The 23020-nt window shown below is 43.2% G+C and overlaps 4 protein-coding genes across 7 annotated transcripts in view; 3 read left to right on the forward strand and 1 right to left on the reverse strand.

Moving 5' to 3' along the window:
• Window positions 1–23020, reverse strand: part of SDR42E1 (short chain dehydrogenase/reductase family 42E, member 1) — a 1031186-nt gene that overhangs the window by 55541 nt on the left and 952625 nt on the right. The window lies entirely within an intron of this gene.
• LOC103816733 (arylamine N-acetyltransferase, pineal gland isozyme NAT-3-like) lies at window positions 6531–10570 on the forward strand. The gene is made up of 2 exons (XM_009090749.4): window positions 6531–6674; window positions 8524–10570. Exon 2 carries the CDS (start codon window positions 8531–8533, stop codon window positions 9401–9403), a length of 873 nt encoding a protein of 290 aa, XP_009088997.1. The 5' UTR covers window positions 6531–6674; window positions 8524–8530; the 3' UTR covers window positions 9404–10570.
• On the forward strand, window positions 6538–16447 carry LOC103816734 (arylamine N-acetyltransferase, liver isozyme-like). 2 transcript variants are annotated; one of them, XM_018914679.3, is made up of 2 exons: window positions 6538–6674; window positions 14860–16447. In XM_018914679.3, the coding sequence occupies exon 2, from the start codon at window positions 14865–14867 to the stop codon at window positions 15753–15755; it is 891 nt and encodes a 296-aa protein (XP_018770224.1). In that variant the 5' UTR covers window positions 6538–6674; window positions 14860–14864; the 3' UTR covers window positions 15756–16447. The 2 variants fall into 2 exon arrangements, with proteins under 2 accessions (XP_018770224.1, XP_018770225.1); XM_018914680.3 differs by lacking the exon at window positions 6538–6674 and adding an exon at window positions 11685–12091.
• On the forward strand, window positions 16565–21664 carry LOC103816736 (arylamine N-acetyltransferase, pineal gland isozyme NAT-10). Its single transcript, XM_009090752.4, has 2 exons — window positions 16565–17596; window positions 19486–21664. Exon 2 carries the CDS (start codon window positions 19491–19493, stop codon window positions 20361–20363), a length of 873 nt encoding a protein of 290 aa, XP_009089000.1. The 5' UTR covers window positions 16565–17596; window positions 19486–19490; the 3' UTR covers window positions 20364–21664.

The following is a 23020-nucleotide window of genomic DNA, read 5'->3' on the forward strand; positions in this document are numbered from 1 at the left end:
AATGGTGGATTTTTTCCAATTAAAGAAAAAAAAAATTACTGAATCCCATGTGTGCCCATGCAGGAGTGTGGTCTGTAATATTTAAATTGCCATATCCCAAGGGCTGAGTACAATGGAGAAATCAACAATTCAGGAAATAGGGAGTGTGGATTTGCATTGGCCTTGAAGAAATGTATTCTGTAACATCTTTTAAGGGAAGGAGGCAAGATGCTTCTATGAAGTTTTTTGAGTTCTAAAACCTGTGGTTTTAACAGAAGTTGCAGTAGGAATGGGATGATTGGATAGAAAAAAAAAAAAAGGAAATAGGAGTGCTTAGATGATGGTGAGGGAACCTGGGCTCTGTTTTTGAGAGATTATTAAGGGAAAACAACAAAATTTTAAGGGCATTTGGTCATTAAAGCTACAGGGAAATCTGCAGAAGAGCCTTACAAATGTCCCAGCCCCACACACAGCCAGAGCTCTGCAGGGCTGCACACACCTGAGGGATGCAATAACTCACACAAAATTAACAGGAATTCAGGTGTGGAGCAGAAAGTGTGAGTGCAGCCACACATGCACCCACATGTGTGTGAGTGTTTAGCCCCAAAGTTGCCTGGTTTTGCATTATTCACACACCAGAGCCAACAAAAACCTCAAAAAACTGCCCCAAAAACTCAGCCAAAGCTGGTTCACCCCTCCCAGCCCAGGAAACTCTCTGTCAGGACAGCAGCTGGGTAATTTTCTGATCACTAAAAGAATTCCTCAGAAGAATTTTAAAGCAAGCTCTCCAGAGCCCAGGGATCACAAAGGTTCAGTAGGGCTGGACTTGAGACAGAATAAAATCACAGTGACATCTAGTGATCACTAATGTCTCACAAAGGGGTTACCAGTGGAAACAATAAACATTCATTAAAAAAACAATCAGCATTTTAAGCACTTAGCACAACAAATCAGAAGCAAGAAAGAGGTGGGCTAGAAGTGAGGGTAGATTATGTGAATTAGAGTGCAGCAGGGCCGACAGAGAGCACAGTGCCACAGCTGTGGAAGGGCTGGGGGATGATTTCTGCAGGGATCTTTCCTGGGTCTGCATTTCTCCCTGTTTCAGCAGAGTTTGCTGATGGTACTAAATTGCAAAACATTCATATAAAAGAAACTTGACGTTTTGGAGACTGGGAATAGAACTAATAAAATGATGTGCAGCTTTGGAAGTGTGAGCAGGTCCCCAGGGAAGGGAGAGCAAAATGAACCCTGTTCTGTGGTTGGAATATGTGGTGTGGCAGCAGCTCTGCCTGAGTGCCAGACAGACACAGGGAAAAGGCAAATAAAGAGGGAATGCCAGCTGGGCAGCTGAGCTACAATTCAGGTTTGCATCTTGAACCAAAGAGGGATTTGGGTTTGTGCTTGGCAGCAGGAGGAACTAACTGGTTTTGTGATGTTGATTGTTTTCCACTGCAGGTTACTGATTGACTGATGGCAGTTTAAGAAAAAAAAAGGGTTTTTCTTTTGGTTGTATCAGCCAGGCAATCTGGGCACAGTCATGGCCACTTGGCCAGGCTGGATTCCAGCTCTGCTGTCCTGCCCAAGCACCCTGCTGGGCTGAACCCCATCAATGGTGCTTTCATGAACAAAGCACTGAGAGAAGCTCTTTCTCCAAGGAGGATGGGGCAGGAGGACAGTGCCTGTTTATGTCTTCATTGTGCAGAGTGATGAAAGCCCAGTCAGATAGGTTAGCTGGAGTTACAGTGGGCATGGAGAACTGATGCAGTGGGTGAATTGATTTTGCAGCTTTAACCCAGGAATCTTTGTGGCCACATAAATATGCAGGCAAATTTTCAGATGATGAAACATTCAGGAGCTGCTTTGACAAAAGTTAAGAAGGAAGCTCTCAGCCAATTTCCAAGCCCTTCCCCTGAGTCCCCAGCAGCCAGGCAGGTTTAATCTCTCAATTATTAGCTGAAAGCAGAATATACATTCTCAGTGTCTGATTGTGGATGCCACTGGAGGATATCCCTCAGATAGATGCATAAGGGGAGAGACAGATTCAGGCACAGCAGATGCTGTGGCTGCCTCTGACTGTTGTGAGCAATAGCCAAAAAATGGGAGTTTATTAAAAATGGTAGCACAAATTAACTACTGGGTTTCTATGATTAGGTATGAGATTTTTCTAGGAGGAAGAAATGTCTAGTGGGACTTCAGGTGCTGAATTTCAGTAAAGATTTTGATACAATTCTGTCTGGAAAGTCATTAGCTATGCTGACATAGAGAGGAATTGGAGGAATGATTGCAAATTGGGTAAGGACCTGGCAAAAGACAGATGATTTGGTGAGGTTGCTTAGTGCTTTCATGGGGATGAAGGGGAAGGGTTTCACTTGCTGAAGGATTTACAGACCTGCTCACCCCATCTTCCCTGCAGAGCTGGGGAGCACCTGGTGCTATTGATGGAAGCTGGAAAATGAGGAAAAAGGACATTGCAGCTGCTTTGCTGGCCTGGCTGGCTGCTGCATCTTGGAAATTTCCCAAAGGGTTTGCACAGCTCGGATATTTTAGCAGAAAGCTATCCTGACTTGGAGGCACTTTATTCCAGCACCACCCTGGGTTCAGGGTCTCAGCCTCCAGCCCCAGAGCCAACAATGGATTTGTCAACATCATGTTTGAGTGTGTTTGTGTGGCCCAGGGGATGGCAGGGGCTGCACTGCAGCACAAGGTGCAGCGCCTGGTGCTGGGCAGGTCCCAGCACAACTGCTGAGAAAGCAATTAAAAATAGCATTAGTGTGAATTGACAAATCTAGGGCTTGGTTTGGTCTCAGGGGGATGTGGCTGAACCACAGGCTTTTCTCCATAACAGCTCTATTTATTTTAAACAGAGGAGCAGAAGAGATGTGCCTCCAGATGCTTAAAAAGCAGGTGGTTACTTTTCAAGGACTGTTTGACCAGAATTTCACAGCACAGCTCCCATTAAATAAGGGTTTGGGAGGTGGAGGACACACTGCCCTGGGTGTAGCATCAATTTGCAACGGTGTGATGAGGAAAAGGAAATACTGTGACCAGTGCAAGGAAATTAGCTGCCTTTTACCTTATGGGATGGAAATGCCCAGGGATGATGTCAAATTAATCAGGTTCATCATCTCACAGCAAAGGCCATTCAGTAGTTTGTATGATCAAGGATCAAATTGCTCCTTGCTAAAAAAAGAGTAGTATTATTATGGGTAATGTGTGGGTCATCACAGCAGGTGTGGAGCTTTTATTTTGGGAAAGGGATGATTCTTGGCATAGCTGGATTCCTGGATGCTGGATTTCTAGTCAGCAACCTGAATTTTTTTTTTTTTTTTTACAGGATTCACTCAACTCCCAGGGCAGAAGTGGATGTGATTATGTGATTTTAAATCCCACCAGCTATGAAAACTTACATGGAATTTCTTTTCTCGCTCTGCACTCCAGAATATGACTCCCTGCACTGACCACATCTAAAATCTGCTTCCCATCTTTCAGCCCCTCCCAATCTCCTGGAGGACTCACTCCTCCTCCCATTCCTGCTCAGGTACCTCACTGCAGGGTGACAGTCAGCAAATCCACAGGCAACTCATCCCTAGCTGGAAGTGATGCCTTGAGTTTTAACTTTCATATTTTTCAGATTCTGTACTGCCTTAGTGTGTGGTACTGAACTTCATACAAAGTGTTAGTAAGTTTTCTTCACAGTTTAGTCAGACAAAACAATCCTTTTCCAGCCTGAGAACCAAGGACACCATTGCAGCTTCAGACCCAAAAGGTATAAAAACCAGAGAATAAAGGAGAGCAAACTGGGAGGATGGGACTTCATAACCTGAAGGTGTAATTGGGCAATTGACCCTAATATGGAAATGGACCAAAGTTATAAAAGTGTGAAAACTCATGAACCATCATCCATCTTGGGCAGAGCCATGGCCAGGCTCTTGTGCTACCCAAGGTGTATCCTTTAAAGGCCTTTTAATAAATCCCCACTTGATTCCCTTAACTCTGTAGAGCCTCTGCTCCAGGTCAGCCTCTTTAAGCATCAGGAGGAATTTGCTCCCCTCCTGCTCCAGGAGTGAAAATGTCTCCTCTCTTCTGTCCCAAGCATGGTGCACATGGCTCTGTGCTCTCCATACCAGCTGCAAACATACAGGGCAGGCAGAAAAAACCTGTGAAAAGGGCATTGAAGTGTGCACCAGTCCCTGCAGTGCCACTTGGGGTCACACCAGTGTGTCCCCCCCGAGCACACTGCAGGGCAGAAAGCAAATAAAATCCCACTAAGGGCAAGTCTGGGAGAGCATTTTTAATCCAGAGCATCTCTCCTTTCTTTTCCCTACTTGTATACCAAATTCAGCAGTGGAGTGATGGGAATACTTTGTCACCACAAACATATATTATTTCTGTGATGTGTGTTAGTACATTGTAATGAAAATTTGTTTTCCAAAGGCACAGTTGCTTTTTTCCCCCCTTTGCTGTCACTATAACACTCTTTGCCAAGATAAAAGGTTTCCTTCCCACCTACCTCAAAAAAAAACCACCAAAAACAAAGCCTGAGTAATGGGAATGACAGAACTTGTGTAATTGTTCCTGCTTTGCATGCTTCCAGGCTGATTGCCTGAACTGTGACTGATCCAGATTCCCACTGAAATCCAGAAGGGTTTTTGCACTGAAACAGCAGTTTGGTTTTAGAGGAGCTTTTTTTGAGGAGCAGACCCAAAGCCAGGGAGTGGAAGCAGCAGTGCCACATGGCTGTGGTGGAATGAGGACAATTTAACCCTGCTGAGGATGAGACTTGGTACTTTCATGGCTCATAAAGGGTGACTGTTGTTGCATTTGAGCATATTTATGCCCAAAACTAAGACTTTTTTTCTTTAGAGGTTAAAAAAAAAATCTATGTCTATATTTATCTACATATCTATATCTATATCTATCTATATCAATAATATATGATATGTTATATGATATATGATATGATATGATATGATATATAATATAATATAATAAATTATAACAAATAATAATAAATATATAATATAATATAAGATAATATAATATAATATAATATAATATAATATAATATAATATAATATAATATAATATAATAGAATATAATATAATATATATACTATATATAATATAATATAATATAATATAATATAATATAATATAATATAATATAATATAATATAATATAATATAATATAATATAATATAATATAATATAATATATAAATGGGTTTTGCTCCTTCTGGGTCAGAAAACACCTGAATTTAAAAAGGGACCCCACATTTCCCTGGAACTGACCCTGAGCCAGTTCACATAAGGGAATGTGGCAAGGGTTCAGTTCTGGCACCCTTTTGGTCCCAATAACTCTGGACAAGGAGCATGGATGGGTCTCATCACGTTATACAGAGATGAATCTATGGAATTTCAGGATGGTTTCCATCAGGACTGGGATTTGCCTGCTTGACTTCTGGCTTCTCCCTGTCAAAATGAGGGTCTGTGGGAAGAGAAGATCAGCAAGATCCAGACAGGAGTATGAACTTTCTATTTGTACTGGTTTGGATCTGCCCAGATGAGCCAGATGAGGGCAGGTTCTCCTTTCCCTTCAGCATCTTGTGCCTTGGGCATGGGTTCTGTCTTGTGGGGTCACAGACAGGCCACTGATGGGATGATAAAGAGCCAAATTTGGGTATGGGAGTGGAGCTGTAATGTAATGGGTTATCACAGACATCTTAGTTTCATCTGATTTATTAGCTCTGCTAATTATCCCAATAAATCAGTGCTTGAATGGAACTTGGCATTGACACTACATGGGAAGAACTGGAACACTGTTGGGGAGCTAACAGGGAAGATCCAGCTGCAGATGTCAGGGAATGAATGAGACTTGACAAAATGCAATCACAACTGGGAGATACAAAAGCAATATGAAATATTCTGAGAGGATGGAGCTCCTGTGTGTTAATACTTCATCTCTGTGCCAAGAGCATCTTCACCATCAACAACATCTGCAGGTGATTCCTGTGGGCAAAGAGAAAAGGAGACACACACTGCTGCTGCCCTGGTGCTTTCTTACATTCTATAAAATTTGCTGTAATAAAACATGGAAATCACACAGAGCAAAGGAAGCAAAGGCAGCAGTGAAGCTCCTGTGGTGCAGACTGGGGTAAGCAGGTTGCAGGTGCAGGTTACTGTGCTGAAATCTTGCTGTTCTTCAGAAACAGTGCAGAAACCTTTCTGTACTGAATGCATGCAAGCTTTCCTTCCCCACATTTCCAAACAAATAGTAATTTAATGACTGGTAGTAAAAAACTACATCACCTGAGCACATCCAGCAACTACTGAAACAAAAATATTTTGGTGACAGCCTCAGCAGGCCCCTGCAGACAGCATCAAACAAGTGAAAATGTGAAGCAGGCTCTGCTCTAACAACAGCCAGGTTTACACTGCTGCTGCCTTGCTGGCTCACTCCAGCTCTCATGCTCCACCCTTCGGGTTTGCCTTTTTTTTTTTTTTTCCCAGCTTTTGCAATCTGACAGAGGCGGGTGAAAGCAAGTTGAAGGAAAGGACATTCCCCTGAAGAGCAACTGGAGAGCAGTCCTCAAGCTCTGTCTGTGCTAAGCAGAGGACAGCCACAAACCTTCTAGACCTTAGCCTAGAACCACCCCAAGCCCCGGAGCACACTGGCACTGGAACTGAATTTCCAGGTAAGCCTGTTTTTTTAACCCCCGGATCTTGGTAGCTGAGTGCTCTCTAAGCAGGAAGTTAAATCTGTCAGGGTACAAAACACAGCAGAAATGGTGTAAGGGCAGAGCAGGGAGCTCAGCTGCTCGGTGTTGTAGCTACGCTGCTTTATTTACTCAGTGGTGAGCCTCAAGCTACTCGGGCATTTGTGCCATCTGCCTCATTTCAGCAACCCCCATAAAAACAGCCCTGTAAGCACCCTCAAGAGATGGACAGACAGACAAACCCACACTAACATTTTCCCCATGAGTAAAAAGTTACTGCACATATTCTGCTTGCTTTGGTGGAGGGAAAGGAAGGGAGAAAAAGGGAGAAACTGGGATGCTGGTTTAAAATTCACACGAGAAGAACTAAGCTTGTGCCAAGTTTTCAGAAATGAATGGAACTGTAGTTCTGGGAAAATCCTGGGAACAGCCAAAAGCTGAACAAAGAGAACCTCCTGACTCTGATGCTCTTAACCCCCTCGTGGATCACTTAGGCCTGCCTGGATGTTGAGACAGTGGTGGCCATGATCAATAGTCAGAGTTCTGTAAAGCCTGTGTCCTAAAGATTATGTGGGACCTAAACTGTGGCACCTTCTGCTTCTGCCAGGATATTACACCACATGGGAATTTTTCATTGTCTTTGTTTTATGTACTGAAAGTACCATTCCAAAATTCCCACACAATATTGGGGTTGCCATTTTTCATCAGATTGGGAATATAATCCTGTTAAACAGTTGGATATTTTTCCTTTGATTTTACTTTGGGAGTTGCATACAGGAACTCGAGAGCATTTTTGGACCCCTCTTGCATCAATGATGGGAACAAGATTGCTCCATATTTACAGATGTCTGAAATTTAGCAGTGCCTGGGGAGAAATAACAAAAGTAGTTGGCTCCATCAAAATCCCATTCCTTCCATCAAGGGCTGGGAAGGCTTGAGCTGCTTTCCACCCCTGTGTTTTTGAAACAGCCTTGCACTGAGCCCTCTGCCATCCCAGAGGAGGGCAATGCCTGCTCCCTCACCCACGGGCAGCCACCCACCAGTGGGAAGACCATGAACAGAAAGAGGAACTTTATCCCAAAACAGGATTTCTGAAAATGTGAGGCCTTTGAACTTTGTGGTTTAGGCCCAAACCTTGGTTTCCTCCTGGTGCTGGAGAAGGTCTGTGATTATCAGGACTGGGGATTATCAGGTCTGTGATTATCATGCTGTGCTGTGGGGAGGCAGCTACCAGCAGATGAACAAAACCTTTTCTGCCCCAAAAAACTCTCCTGCACTCCAGGTCATGTCTGTTACTGCTGGCATGAAGAGCAGAAGCAGGTGAGACCAGCGAGTGCCTGGCTACTGAAATAATGGGTGAAATATCATGGCAGGGCAGATTTGCTTCAGATTTGGTTGCAGAAGAGGCTCTGGATCACAGTGCAAGAGTGGGAGGGTTTGTTTTCTGCTTCTGCTTTGCTGAAACCATGAGCAAAGCAGTTCAGATCTGGAGAGTCTCAGTTCCTATAATTTCTAGCAGGGAAACATTGCTGCTACTCCTTTTGTTCCTTCCTACAGAGATTTGTAGCTTTGCTGGGCAGGAACTCTGCTGAAATGTGCTTAGCACAGCTGGAGCCTCTCGTCACAGCTGTAAAAGAGGCAAATAAAAATAACATTTGTGCTCATCAGCAGGGTCCCATTGGCTTCTCTCAGCACTATTACTCAGCTGCCTTTGATACAGATATTAGTCAAATCCTGCTCCTCTTCTGAGCACCCCGTTATCAGGGATGGGGAAGAGCCTTCCACCACTTCTGACACAGCCTATTATTTTTTCCCACCCTTCTCTCAGAGGCAGCATGGACATCAAGGAGTATTTTGCCAGAATTTCTTACCAGGGCTCCCACAATAAGCCAGACCTGGCTACCATGTCAGATATATTCCAGCACCACATCCAAGCTGTTCCTTTTGAAAACCTCAGCATCCACTGTGGAGAAAGAATTGAGCTGGACCTGGAAGCAACCTACAACAAGATAGTGAGGAAGAAACGTGGGGGCTGGTGCATGGAAAACAACTACCTTCTGTCATGGGTCCTGAAAACTCTTGGCTACGATGTCACTCTTCTGGGAGCAAAAGTTTATGTCCCAGAGCTTGAGGGCTATCCAGAAGAAATCGATCATCTGCTGCTACGAGTGGAGCTAGATGGCAAATCCTACATTGTGGATGGGGGGTTTGGGATGGCCTACCAGCTGTGGCAGCCAATGGAGCTGATTTCAGGGACAGATCAGCCTCAGACTCCTGGGGTCTTCCGTTTTCAGGAGGAGAATGGGACCTGGTACTTGGATAAAGTGAAAAGGAAGCAGTGGGTTGTGAACCCAAGCACCTCGACTTCCCCAAATGTGGAAAGTGAAGTTTGCCGTCGGATTTATCTCTTTACCCTTCAGCCACGAGACATTGAGGAGTTCAGGGGCTGCAATGCCCACCTGCAGACAGCACCTGACTCCCTCTTTGTGACCAAATCCATCTGCAGCCTGCAGACAGCCGATGGTGTCCGGGCACTGGTGGGGTGGAAACTCACAGAGATAAAGTACAATTATAGGGACAATATGGATCTTGTGGAAATCAGAATCCTTGCAGATGAAGAAATAGACAAAACACTGAGGGAGAAATTCAATGTAGCACTAGAAAAGAAATTTGTACCTGTCAATACGAGCAGGTTATCTCTGTTCTAACTCACTGCCTGGATTACAATTCAATTCAGTGGCATTACAGGCAATTCTTCCCTCTCTTTCTGACAAGCATCCAAAGGTTAATCTTTCTCCTTCCAACTACACCAGTGTAAGGCAGAACATACTATCATGAATCTGGAAAACAAAAGGATTTTCACAACTATTCCTGCATTTCTTTTTAGGTTGAGTACCAGTAATTTCTGCCAAGCTCAATCAAATCATTATCCCTGTGTTTGTGCTTAGTGGGAAGCAGACTCAGCCCATTCCCTACTTCTTTCATTTCTTAAAAGCTTTTCCAAACACACCCAGGGTAGCTGGGCAGAATGATGGAGCTGTATGTCTTTGTCTTTATTACCTGGTGCTGCCACTGGGGGAAAAGGTCATACTTGCCTCTTAAATGAATACTATATTATTTTGGGAGTGTAATAGCCAAAACCACAAAGGCATTGTGTGCTGAGTTTCTCCAGTTAAATCATAAGCCTGTTCTTTTTGCTCTCACACCCACAACACCCTCTCCCATGGCACTCAGGCCATCCCACACCTGTACAAAGTCACCATGTGAGTACTTGAGGACAGGTTATTTATGACTTAGAACTGCTGATAAGAAATGCTATTGGCAATTCTGTGTTGTTTCAGACTTTGCACAGCTCCTGTTCCCTCAGTGACATAACCTTTCTTTGAACTGAAAGGATCTCCTGAGCATTTTGTTTGCTCACCCTCAGCAGCACACTGCTGGGAATACATGTTCCTCTCCTCAAACTACTCTGGGTGCTATTGCACATTAATCATTGCAGTGGAACCCAAACACATGCACAGAATTCTTTTTGTGAAACATATCTGTTCTACTGAGGATGTGTTTGCAGTGATAGTAATTATATTGATATAAGGAGAAATGATGACTCTTAATCACATACCTAAGGGCTAAGATTTCTTGTAGGAGAAATGCCTCAAATGTGACCCCTCTGCCCTTTGAGAAGATACTTGATGTTCCTTTATGTACAAATCTTGGAAGCATTACAACTATGCACTTAGAATTAAGCAAATTATATTAGTGAATTACAATTAAATAAAAAAATCAAGCACTGTGAACTAGAATTATTCAGATGTTTCCCCCCCCTACATTACAGCATGTATTCCCATAGTAAAAAATAAATATCATAAATCACTGAAGTTTTCCTGATTATTTGTACGTGCTAATTTTTGCCAGCTAAGGCTTGTAAAAGGACAATAACTCACTGAACCTTTTTCACTTATAATACAGCACGTGCAGCTTTCTAGAACTAGGAGTTCAGATTTAATAAAAGCTGCTATTCTGCATGCTCAAAATGTATTTCTTAGAGGCATAGCAAGCACCTGAAACCCCTGTCTTCCCAGAGTCATATTCACTTACATGTGCTTGGCTGCAATAGTTGCTTATAGCACATGAGGCCCTCCCATCCTATGAGAAAATGAAATGTGGTTGTAAAAGAAGGAGAGACTTCTTATGGTGTGGACCAGGAGCTTGCAAAGCAAATGATCAGAAGAAATTGTCCCAGGATCTGGCTTGGTTTTGATCTGTGTTTTTCTGTGGCCCCCAAATTAGTGGGGGAGCTAAAGGAGCTAAACTCAGTGGGACAGCAGGGAGAAAGCATTGGGATGAGGTAAAAGTGCAGGTAGGTCTTGCAAAGCTGTGGAGCAGGAGAAGATCCCCACAGAGCTACGAAGCACAGCTCAGAGCTCCTGCCTCCTGTTCACCACAGAGGCACAGTTCACTGCTCAGCAATGCAATGGAACTTGCTGTTGGAGGAAAAAAAAAAAAAGAAAGAAAAAAAAAAAAAAGAAAACAAGCTTTCATTTTAGATTACGCTAGTTTGTTTTTTTTCCTTATCACTGACCTTTGAGGCAGATACTTAAAGGCACAGCAGGTTGAAGGAGCTCAGAGTTCTCTGGGGGCAGTATCTTCCTTTTTGAAGGACAGGGCTTCCCTTTGAACCCTGGGGAATTGAGACAACTGTGTGACTTGGCAAATCTGACCTTGATGCTTGTTGGGGCTGGTGTCAGCCACGAGGAACAGCTCAGGGTGCTGTGATGAGTTCAACAGCTGCCATCCCCACCAATAAATCAGTGACTTCCTGCCCTGGATTACTCTGTCTATCATAAGTCACTTCCCACAAGGATCCAGACCATATCAGTGACAGCAGTGTAAAATCTGCATCATTATTGCACAAGTGCTTTGCAGCTTTAGCATGGGAGCACCCACCAAGGTGCCCCAGACACTGAAGCCCTTGGGTGACCTGCAGGGTGGAGGATGGGTTTATAGGTTATAACCACTTACAGAAGTTGTTCACGATACCCATGCTTTGCACTCCTGCAGGGTTCAGTGACATGGAAGGTCAAAATCTCCTCAATATTGTAAGCAGTTTGTGGACTGGATCATTTCCAGGCTCTCTGTGCAGCACCTAACACAAAAAATTGCATAACAGGCCTTTCCACATACATGCCAATACAAATAAAGTAATAAAACCATCAGAATATAAAATACTATTAAAGAAGAAACTCTCTGCCCTCTTTCCTGCTCTCCTGAAGGATAAGGCAGTCCCTGACAGGCACTAAAGGCTGCCTGGACCTTTAAGAGCTGCTGCTGCCAGTGCAGCTCTTCCTGGGACCTTTGGAACAGCCCAGGGCGGAAAGCCTGAGCTGACTGTGTGCAAGGTGAGCTCTGCATGCCTGATCTTTAACTTCATCCTGCAGCTTTGGGTCAGCCCCTCTGGGAAAGCCCACCCCTGTGAGTCTGCACAGCCTGTGCACAGCACTGCAGGTGTATTAGCAAAGCACAAACCACAGGAACCCCAGGGCTGATGGTGAGTCAACCTTGCAAGGGTGTTTTTCAAGTGCAACATGGAGTGTTTGAGAGTGAAACTAACCCTTTATTTTGAGCCAGAGTGGATGAAAAATGCAGCTATTGACTCACAGTAGCTTGGAATCAAACAAACAGTGTAGGCATGTGCATGAGGGTCCAGCCTTGGAACTCCCTCGTGATTCTCAGCAGAGAAGAACTGATCCTAATATTCAGCCTAATTACAAAAGGACTCAGTGATCCCAAGGGACGTGTGCAGAGAGGCAGAACAAATATCTGAATCTCACTCCCCACGAAGCTGCAGGAACACTGAGCAAAGCTCAGCTGCTGCAGGGGCAGAAGCAAACAAGGCTGAGATCTGGACTGAGGCTTGGGATATTTGGCAACTCTGTTTTGGAATGCAGATTGTCCCCCGGGAGAGGGCTTGCTCACTGCTGCAGCCTCCTGGCTCAAACAGCAGGAATGGCTGTGCCAAGGGAAAATCTGCCTCCAGGAAAGCCAGGGAGTAAACGCTGATTTATGTGGATGCTCCCTAATGTCAATGATGGTGTAGTGCAGCTTTATTATACTTAAACCTCTTTAAGTATTCATTGAGATCAGAGCACAAGTTGTCAGCCACTGCAAGGCTGTCTCTGAAGCAGAATTTAAATTGATGAGGCCAGAGAAGGGGCAGCTGGGGAAACTGAGGCATGGGCAGGGAATTTCCCAAAAGGCTTTTCCAATATATTTTCCCAAAGCCTCACTGGCAGCGCTCCATGGGGGCTCTCCATGGCTGGATGAAGGGAACTGGTTTTATCCTATACTTTCCCCATGTAATGGGGACACCCAGACCCAAGAGATGGGTTACAGGGGGAGCATCAGGGCTTCTGCTGCTGACCCAGGGCAGGGACTGATCTGGATTTGCTTGAAGGTAAATTCCAAGCGTGTCAGACTCACCAAGCTGATGCACTTCTCTGGACTCCTGCTGGTCACAGAGATTCAGCTCCACAGCCTCATGGGGTAAAGATGTTTCTATCTTCCTATGTAAAATAGCTGAAAGTGGGAGGAGAAAGGAAAATGAGGCAGAGGAGCCTGCCAGTGAACACGTGTGCTGTGTTTTGGGAGGAAAATGACTTTCTACAAGTGTTTCCAAGGAGATCCTGCCAGAGATGAGGCCCTTGTCCTAAAAAAGGGATGGAAAAAAATCATAAAATGCAGTATCAAAGAGACATTATTGTTTTCTCATGTAGACTCTTTGTTTCCTTTTGAAGTGATAATGTTTATTTCTTATTCCCTTACTGGGATGATCTTCTATTCTATCAAATTTTCCTGTGGGTTAGCATTATCCAATCTGAATGTTGGTACCAGTGCAGATCAGGAACAATACAAGCAAGTCATGTGAGTTGTGCTGCTGCCATCAAGATTGGGGTTAAAGTCTAAAGATGAGGCCATTGGATGTGCTCATCTGCTCAGGTGGGGGCACTTCCCATGGATTTGAGGTGGGATTTTCACAGGCTTCTGGCATGGGCGTGGGGTCAAACTGCTGGGGGGAAACAGCTGGACCAAAGCTGAGAATATTCAGTGGAAGGAGTTTGTCCCATCTCATCCATATCAAGGGATTTTTGGAAAATCCTCCCAGGGAACATTCAACCAGTTGAAGGAAGCAAGAAATCCTCAGACTTTCTGGAACTTAACACAGCCCTTAACAGATTGTGAATTGTTCTGAACAACAAATATCCTTGCATGGAAAAAAGCCAAATTAAATCTAAACTAAGGGCAAAAGAAATCCTTGCAGAGAGAAGATGAGTCACTGAATTAGAAGTCTTACAGGGAACCTTTTGTATCTTGGCCCCACAACCAGTGCCAATGACAGTGTCTTTCTGCTGATGAAAGGGGATCAGAGATATAGACAGAAAACCACAAAATAGTTCCAATAATTTGATCTGAAACTAAAGCCTTTAGTTTGTAAAAGATGGTCAAAGAAACGAAAAGATTATGACTTGCCTTGTATGTACTTTTAGATCAATTCCTTTGATCCTTAGGTTAGAAAAATGGAAGTTCCTTTCTTTCACAGTCAAAGCCCTGCCTAAACTCCTCAGGGAAATTTAAGAGATTAAGAAAACAATGATCTACTTCACATGGAAACCTGTCTGAAATGGTGACACACTGAGATGTTAATCCCAGTTAACTGAATCCATGAAAGCAAAACCTTCCAGTTAAATTACCTGTGGGATAAAGAAAGAATTGCTTACTGGGTACAGTAAAAGAAACAGTAAGGTCTTGCTGTGACTTTTATGCTGGTGTGGTGTGGCAGCTTTTCTGCAAACCTGTTGTTTCCTGATTTTTGAAAAATTTTGTTATGGGGGATCTTCCTCTGTGGCCAGAGGTTCTGTTATGGCATGTGCTGTGTATTCCCATGGAAAGAACATCCTCCTGGTTTGAAGGCAGCCCCTGAGGGAGGGAAAGCATTATTGCCACCTGCTCCCATCCCTGTCTCTTTTTGAAGAAATACTTAAAATTCTTGTAAATCCTCAGTAAAACAGCCCAGAGTACATTTGCAGGCTGGTTAACCTGTGCTACAGAAACAGGAGTGAACCCCTTGTCAGCTGCACAGCAGTAACTGGCTACTTTTCTGCTCACACAGGCAAAATGAACATTCAGGAGTACTTTGGAAGAATATCTTACAACAAGCCCCATGAGGATGCAGACTTGCAAACCCTGGTAGCCATCTTCCAGCATCACATCCAGAGCATTCCTTTTGAGAACCTCAGCATGCACTGTGGGGAGCCCATCGAACTGGATTTGCAGGCTACTTACAATAAGATTGTGAGAAAGAAACGTGGTGGATGGTGCCTGGAAACCAACTACCTCCTCTTCTGGGCCTTGCAAGAATTGGGGTATGATGTCTGTATTCTTGGTGCAAGCAGCTATGAACCAGCAGAGAAGGGATACACTGATGAGATAAACCATATCCTGCTGAAGGTGGTGATCAAGGGAGAGTCCTACATCGTAGATGCTGGGTTTGGTGGTGCCTACCAGATGTGGCAGCCGCTGATGCTGATTTCTGGGAAGGACCAGCCCCAGGTTCCGGGCATTTTCCGCTTCATGGAAGACAATGGCACCTGGTACTTGGAGAAAGTCAAAAGGAAGCATTACATTCCTGAGCACAGCAAAAATGACTTCCCTCATACTCCAGAACTGGGCAATATCCGAAAAATACACAAATTTACTCTCGAGCCACGGCACATAGATGACTTCCAGGAGCTAAATGCATATCTCCAGGTGTCTCCAGATAACATCCTTAGGAAGAAGTCAATCTGCAGTCTCCAAACCACCAGTGGGGTCCTTGCCTTAGTTGGATGGACCCTCACTGAGATGAAGTACAACTACACAGAGGACATGGACCTGGTGAACGTCACAACCATTACGGATGAAGAGGTGGAGAAGACACTGAAAGATAAATTCAGTATAGAACTGGAGAACAAACTCGTACCAGTAAATGTTCGTGGCTTGCCACCTAATTTAGTGGATAAGATCTAACTGTAGCACTGTGCTAGATGGATCTTTAAATAGCCAAGAGGAAATTTCTAAAATTAACATTAATTACAATAATCTCATTTTTAACTGGAGCTAGTCACAAAGCTTGGTAAATTCCAGTACATTGCTAATTAACTCCAAATATCGATTGCATATTTTTTATTAAACATCTCCTTCTTTAGAAACCAAGACATCTTACTAGCTCTGTTTTGCTCATATGGAAGTTGGTTTTTGACTTCTTAACTTTTTGTTCACCTTCTCAAGAATTCATTTTATTGCAGATATATTTTGTGGCAAATGAGACCAAAATTATGCAGAAGGAGAGGTTGTGTTACCATTTTACACAAAAGACCTCTAGCCTTTTTTGGCATTATTTCCAGTCTTCTCAGTCACTTTTACAAATTATTCACTTCTCTTAACAGTCTTAAAGTTGAGCTGAATCTGGCTTTTAAATACTGTAGAAAAAAAAGAAAGGTTAAGACTTTCTCAAAACAAGCCACCATTAGGTGCTGATTAGCTTATGAAAAGCTGAAAGACTTAAGCCCTGCTCCCTTTTCAGAAATTGACCTAAAGTAAGATATTTATCCAAGGGTACCTAGCCCTCCCCCCAAAATCTCTCTAATTTTGAGTACCCACTTTCTGTGAGTCTGATTTATCTGTGTCTCTGAATTCAAAATAAAATCTGTAGAAAATGAGATGATTCAACAGTTCTTAAAAATCAGGCTTTTGGTATCAAAACTGAAAAAAAGCTCAATCTTTGCAAAATATAATCCAAACTTTCAGGACCATGCCTTCATGGGATGTCAAGAGGAGATGATGGCATTATAGATAAAATCTTCATATTCATTACAAACAGTATTCTGCACAAAAGCTACCTTAAAAAGTGTGGATGCAAAAGAAAGACCTGGGAAGTGAGGATGTGCCACCAGTGTGGTTTCACAGCAAGATATCCATAGCACAGAAGCCTTTTCCCTGATGATACCTGTGGCACTCTACAGGATGTGCCATGAAAGAGGGTGACACAAGAACATCAGCCAAGAAAAAGACTTTGATTCTTATTTCAGTCAACCACACAGACCTACCTGATGTGCTAAAAATCAGGTGCTTCCCCAGGTGCAGTCTGATGTGCTCTTTGCCTTTCCCAGAGGCCTCCTCTGACATTCCATCTCCATCCAATGAAGGGAGACAGGCTTGACCAGGGAGAATTAAATTAAACAGCAATTAAATGAACAGCACTGCAATGCTGTGGGGATGCAGGAGGGCAGGTTTTAGAGCAGAAATGCATTACTTCATGCAAATAAATATTTGCCATGGCATTCGTTAGGTGTGGCAGCTCCACAATAACTCCCTGCTACAGCTGAAGAGTTGAACAGCTTGAAACAGTTCCTGTGTGGGCAAAGAAGGGTCATTTGTGCATCCATGGAGCTCAGCCTGCAACACCTTGTGCACCCACCAGGGCACAGATGAACATCCTCCACTGCAAAGTGCTGGTTTGCAAAACAACAATATTTAATTTAAAAAAGTCATAACACCATCTGCAATGTAATTACTTTACACAGAAAACGAGTTCATTCTGGTCTTAACTAGGGGAAGGCACAAACATCTACTAATAGGAAGAAACAAAGTTTAATTTGCTCACGGATCAGTGAAGTCCAAAAATGTGAATTCTTTTTGGATGGACTCTGCCCTTTCTTGGAATTTAAGATTCAGGAGCGAGGACCAGCAGAGCTTAGAAAGACAACTCTCACAATCTGTATCCACTCCTGGCTTCACTGACTGCTGCCCCTGTAATAACCCCCCCAGAAACTGAATACCTCAATAAATAAAAAGGGATCTCACAAGAGGTAAGTTTATTTTCTTAAAAAAAACCCTCCAAAGAAAGATACAAAACCCTGGTTTCTTTATGAAGGTAAAGGTCACGGACAATAATGTAAGCAACATTCTCTAGGAAAAATGTTCTAAAAATGTGTGGATATAGAGCTAAAATATCACCTGCTAAACAGGGGCTGTTAAAGAGGGCAAAACAGTGATGTGCAATTTCAATTCTTCTACCTTTCACTCTTCAGAAGAAGCTTCACTTCACTATAAAAGAGATTCTTTTGTTTAGGTACAATAGTAGATATAAATTTAGAACTGCAACTTCTTGTTGGAAGTCGTGCTTTTAGATACTTGAATTTATTTAAAAGTATTTCAAGTGCAAAGGAAGCAAAAGTTCAGTCTAATAATCAAGAGAGTCTGCTTTAAGGGAATAAAATTACAGCTTTTTAAAAACAACCTAAAAAAATTACAGACTGTGGGTTGTGCAACGCAGGAAGTCCATGTGCTGATGTATTAGGATAAAGAAGATAACATATTTTCAACAATGGAATTGCTGATACTGTGTATAATCCTGGTAAGGAATAGTTTTGTATGAACATCTTCATTTGCACCTTTAATATTCTTTTGCTGATTTTTTTTGTACATAAATCATAACCACATTTGTGGGACAGCCTTTTCAATACCTGCCTTTTCATCTGGTCTGCTCACATTTCAAAAGAACAGTGGCTTTCATCTCCTGCAGTCCAGATCTAGTGCTGATCAAGCATATTATGGAGCTGCAGAAAGAAATTACAAATAATACAAACTCGAGAACCAGCTTTATACTGGTGTGATCTATTTAGCATTCACAGTAAGAGTGGTAGGATCAGAAATACTCAGATTCTGCAAATCAAAAGTGCCATGACTTTTATGTTACACTTAACAAATATTATTACATTGAACATATCCTCCAACAACACACTTAGATATCACTGGAAGCTAAATTCCTCTCTGCAGCAGGTAATGTGTGGTTTTTTCTGGTGCTCTCTGTTCACTTGGGACAGCTGCCTCCACACCATGAATATGCACAGCATGAATCTGCCACTGAGAATCATTGTGAGAAATTCTAATTTGCAGTAAACATTCAATAGTTCACTGTTGAGTTAAAGGACTGGTGAATTTTGAGAAAGCTCAGAGAGAGTAAAGCAGCCCCTGTTTATCTCAGGGTGACCTGTGAGACACAGGGCACAGGAGGGAATGGAGATGTGCTCCTTGTCTTTTGGGCCACTCACTTCCCTCCATTCAGATCCATTATTCCAACACCAAAATGAGTTTCTACAAGACTCAGCAGTCTGTGACTTTCAAAAGTCAGAGTTTTTTCAGTTATAATTATCTGAATAAAGCTTGCTTTTCATGTTAACTTTTTGTAAGTGGTGGAAGAGGAACAAGCGATTCATTCACTATCACGTCCATCAGTGGCAGACTCATGAAAAGAACATGTGAATCCTGGCTCAGAATGTCCTCCCTCCCACTGGCAGATGCCACTGCCTCCCCCAGTGACAGTCCTGTCACTGAGCAGTGGCTTTAGACCATGTCTCATGAACCCTTGTACACACTCCCCAGCAAGACCTTACATTTCTTCTTAACCCCTCTGTTGCAATGCAAATACAGCAAATTCTCATCTCGCAGCTGCCTGTAGGAAACTGAAATGGCATCAGCTGTTTGCCAGAGGGATGGCTCTAAGACAAAAGCAAACCCACACGTGCACTGCTCTTTGCTCAGGGAACCATTTGATAGGAATGCTTGTTTCCTTTAAAAGCTGTTCTGATGAGGTTCAGTAGATTAAAGAATCTTTGCTGGCAGAGCCAGGGCAGCTTTTCACAGCATCATAAATCACTGATGTAAAGAAACCAAAACACAATTCCTTCATTTACAGGTGAGATGAACCTTGAAGAGTATTTTGCAAGAACTGGCTATAAAGGCTCCACTGAAAAACAAGATTTGGAAACCTTAACCGATATATTCCAGCATCACATCCGCGCTGTTCCCTTCGAAAACCTCAGCATCCACTGTGGGGAGAAAATTACTTTGGAGTTGGAGCACGTTTACAACAAGATTGTGCAGAGGAAGAGGGGTGGCTGGTGCATGGAAAACAACCAGCTGCTGGGCTGGGTGCTGAAGGGCCTGGGCTATGACACCAGCTTCCTGGGAGCCTACGTGTTCAACCCCCAGCAGAACGCCTACGCCACGCGCATGACCCACCTCATGGTAAAGGTCGTCATCAATGGCAAAGCCTACGTCGTTGATGGAGGCTTTGGGGTGTCCTACCAGATGTGGCAGCCCATGGAGCTCGTGTCAGGGAAAGAGCAGCCCCAGGCTCCCGGCGTGTTCCGCTTCACGGAGAAAAACGGCGTCTGGTACCTGGAGAAAATGAGACGGAAACAATACATCCCCAACCAGAGCTTCTCCAACTCCGACCTGCTGGAGAAAAAGGAGTGTCGCAAGGTTTACATGTTCAGCCTCGAGCCACGGACAGTGGAAGATTTCCGTTTCCAGTGCACATACCTCCAGACCTCTCCAGATTCCCTCTTCACAAGGAAGTCCATCTGCACCCTCCAGACCACCGATGGATTCCGGGCGCTGATTGGGTGGACACTCACTGAGACCACGTACAACTACAAGGAAAACATGGATCTGGTGGAATTTGTAACTCTTGAAGATGAAGAGGTGGAAAAAGCCCTCAAAGAGAAATTTAATATCACCCTAGAGAGAAAACTTGTCCCCATTAATGTTAAAGCATCTTACACAATCTAGGTGGCCAGGAAAACCTATAGTAATGCTATGTGGGTACAGCAGCTTCCACTGTCTGTGCAATCCCTACTGCAAGGTTATGGGATTCTTTTTCAGCAGGTGACTGAAGGATACATACATTAGTATGAGATTAATGTGAATTTCACTTTGGGAAAAATCACGAATTTAAGACTTGAGTCAGTTAGGTAAAATTATTTGCTGGGAGATGACTGCCGTTCAATTTTTGGCACAAATGTAGGATTTGATTTGAATCTGGTTATAAGCTTGGGTAAGAAATATGTCTGGGGAATTTTGGACTGCCTGTAGCACAAGAGTATGGATTATTAATTGTGATATGCTGCCAACACATTTTCTAAGGTTATTATAGGGAGACAAGTAATCTGTGAGCATTTAGACAAGAAAGCACACATTTAAAACTTCATTTTTCACAAGATCCAACCACTCACAGCTCATCTCATTCTTCTACCTTTAATATGAGTAAAACATTGTCGTCTTGGAAAGGAGCATTAGGAGGCATAATTCTTTCACCATCATCCTTAGACAAACCATAGTACAAAATGAAAATCATCATCATGTGCATCCCTCTGGCCATTACTGCAGAAAACTGCCCCAAGTAATTTTTGGTATGTAGCTATTCTTCTGGTGATGAAAATTCTGTATATCGCAGTGTTATTGTGGCTGATGGGCTCTAAGGAGATAACTACTAAGCTTTGTTTCTGAGATATAATCATCCTGCAAACTGTGACTGGTACTTAAATGTCACAGCTGGCTTGGATTTACTTTTGTCCCAAAAGGGGTGGAAATTCTGTACTTTTAGGACTGCAGTATATTTGTATATGAAGCTAAGCCCACTATACCCTTCCTTTTGTCCTGCAAACATGAGTGTCCATATGGCTGTCCTGAATGGGTACCACTTAGCACAGGAGCTTTAATGTCATTAGTGTTTTTTCATCTGTATCAAAGTGAAAAAACAACCCAAGAAGCCAGTTAAATCTAAAGGAAAGCTTTTCTGTTTTCACAATCATGTTTTTTTCCAGAAAATGTTCTTCCTCCTAGCATGCTTCTCTGCAAAAAGCCCAACGAAGGAAACCACTAAGAAAGGGGAAACATTCTTAAATGCATCAAAAAAATAGCAAAAACACTGAAAACCAGCCTTTCTCCCCAGTCTGTAATAAGCCTGAGTATCAGTCAAATGTTGATTCTTCCCACTGAACAGTCTTTTTGCTCCAAGACATAATCTAATCATTAATCTCACAAATGCTGTAAGTGTATACCTGAAAATCAATAAAAGGAAAATAAAGACATTATGAGTTGTTTTAGGAACAGCTGCCCCCAGCTGTACTGACTCCTGCACACCCCATCTGCCAAGTGAGGGCTGTTCACTCATGCTGCTGATCTGCTGGCCAACCCTTCCCACCTCAAACTTAGGATCACAGGATCACTGAGGTTGGAAAAGCCCTTTAAGATCCTAGAGTTCAACAATCTGAGGCCAGAACACAGCCTTTCTGCTAATAATGGAATTATGGCATTTGTTCAGTAATTTGTGTTCAGGCTATTCACTCATATTAACATCCCATTAGGGGTTTTTACCCCTTTCTAAATAATTGATCAAGGTGCTTCCACCAGATGCACAAGGTGCTCCCCAAGACCTCAGGGAACATTACAAGCTTCAAAACACTGACCACCTCCATTCCATCTGATGGGATTCTCATTTACTCAGCTCACCAAACCACATTTCTCTGTGCCATCAACCACAGCTGCTTTCTTGTCTTGAGGACAGCCATTAACAGGCTGGATATTTTGCCTCCCAACTTCCCTAGAGGTTTTCCTGCTGTTGCTCCCAAGTAATTGCTTGGATTTTTGTATGCAAGGGTTTCTTGGGGATCAGTGGGCTCCAGCATTTAACTGGGCCTGCAGTGATGGGACTCACCCAGCTACCCCTTCTACTGCTTGGTTCTTACCTAAGATCTACAGAGCTGCTGGTGATTGAGGCTCCAACCATCTCCCTGACTCCCATCTGTTAATTTTTCATCTTGATGTGACAATTATAAGCAGGTCCTCACTGAGAAACATGAAATCACACAAAGAAATGTCAACACATGCAGCTATGGTACAGTTTCACAGTTTAACTAAAGCTCCCCAAAAGCTGATGAAAGCAGGTTATTGAGGTGTGAAGGCCAGGCCTGAAATCCCTCAGAGGTTTGAGATGAGAATGGTGTAAAACCAAACAAAACCAAACAAACCCTGAGGCCTCATGCTGGGGTTCCATTAGCAAGGCAGTATTGTGGAAGCTGATGTTCTTCCAGCCTGAAAAGAAAACAATCTACCAAGTCCTTAAAGCATCAGCTCTCACAGAAACTTGAATTCACATGTGCTAGGGAACTGTGGGATGGCTGCCATCCTTCCCTACCACAATGCTTTATTAGCATTCTCAGAGAAGGGTTTAATGAGAGCCTAAGTGATTTTGCAGTTTTAGTTGTGGACTGTTGTTCAAATGAGGCAAAACAAATGCTGAGAAACCTCCCCCCTCCACCCCCAGACTCATCTAATTCCAAATACAATTTAAAAGTATGGTATTCCAATCAAGAGAAAGACAAACAATTTCTTTTAAAGTCTGAATGCTGGATGAAGTCCCAGAATCCCAGCCCAGCTGCCCATTA

This window comes from Serinus canaria, chromosome 11 (assembly GCF_022539315.1).
Source record: "Serinus canaria isolate serCan28SL12 chromosome 11, serCan2020, whole genome shotgun sequence".
In the NCBI taxonomy this organism is placed as follows: Eukaryota; Metazoa; Chordata; class Aves; order Passeriformes; family Fringillidae; genus Serinus; species Serinus canaria.

Bases quoted from the DNA above. Each gene is read 5' to 3' on its own strand.
- LOC103816733 (XM_009090749.4), top strand. From the start codon at position 8,531: ATGGACATCAAGGAGTATTTTGCCAGAATTTCTTACCAGGGCTCCCAC.
- LOC103816734 (XM_018914679.3), top strand. From the start codon at position 14,865: ATGAACATTCAGGAGTACTTTGGAAGAATATCTTACAACAAGCCCCAT.
- LOC103816736 (XM_009090752.4), top strand. From the start codon at position 19,491: ATGAACCTTGAAGAGTATTTTGCAAGAACTGGCTATAAAGGCTCCACT.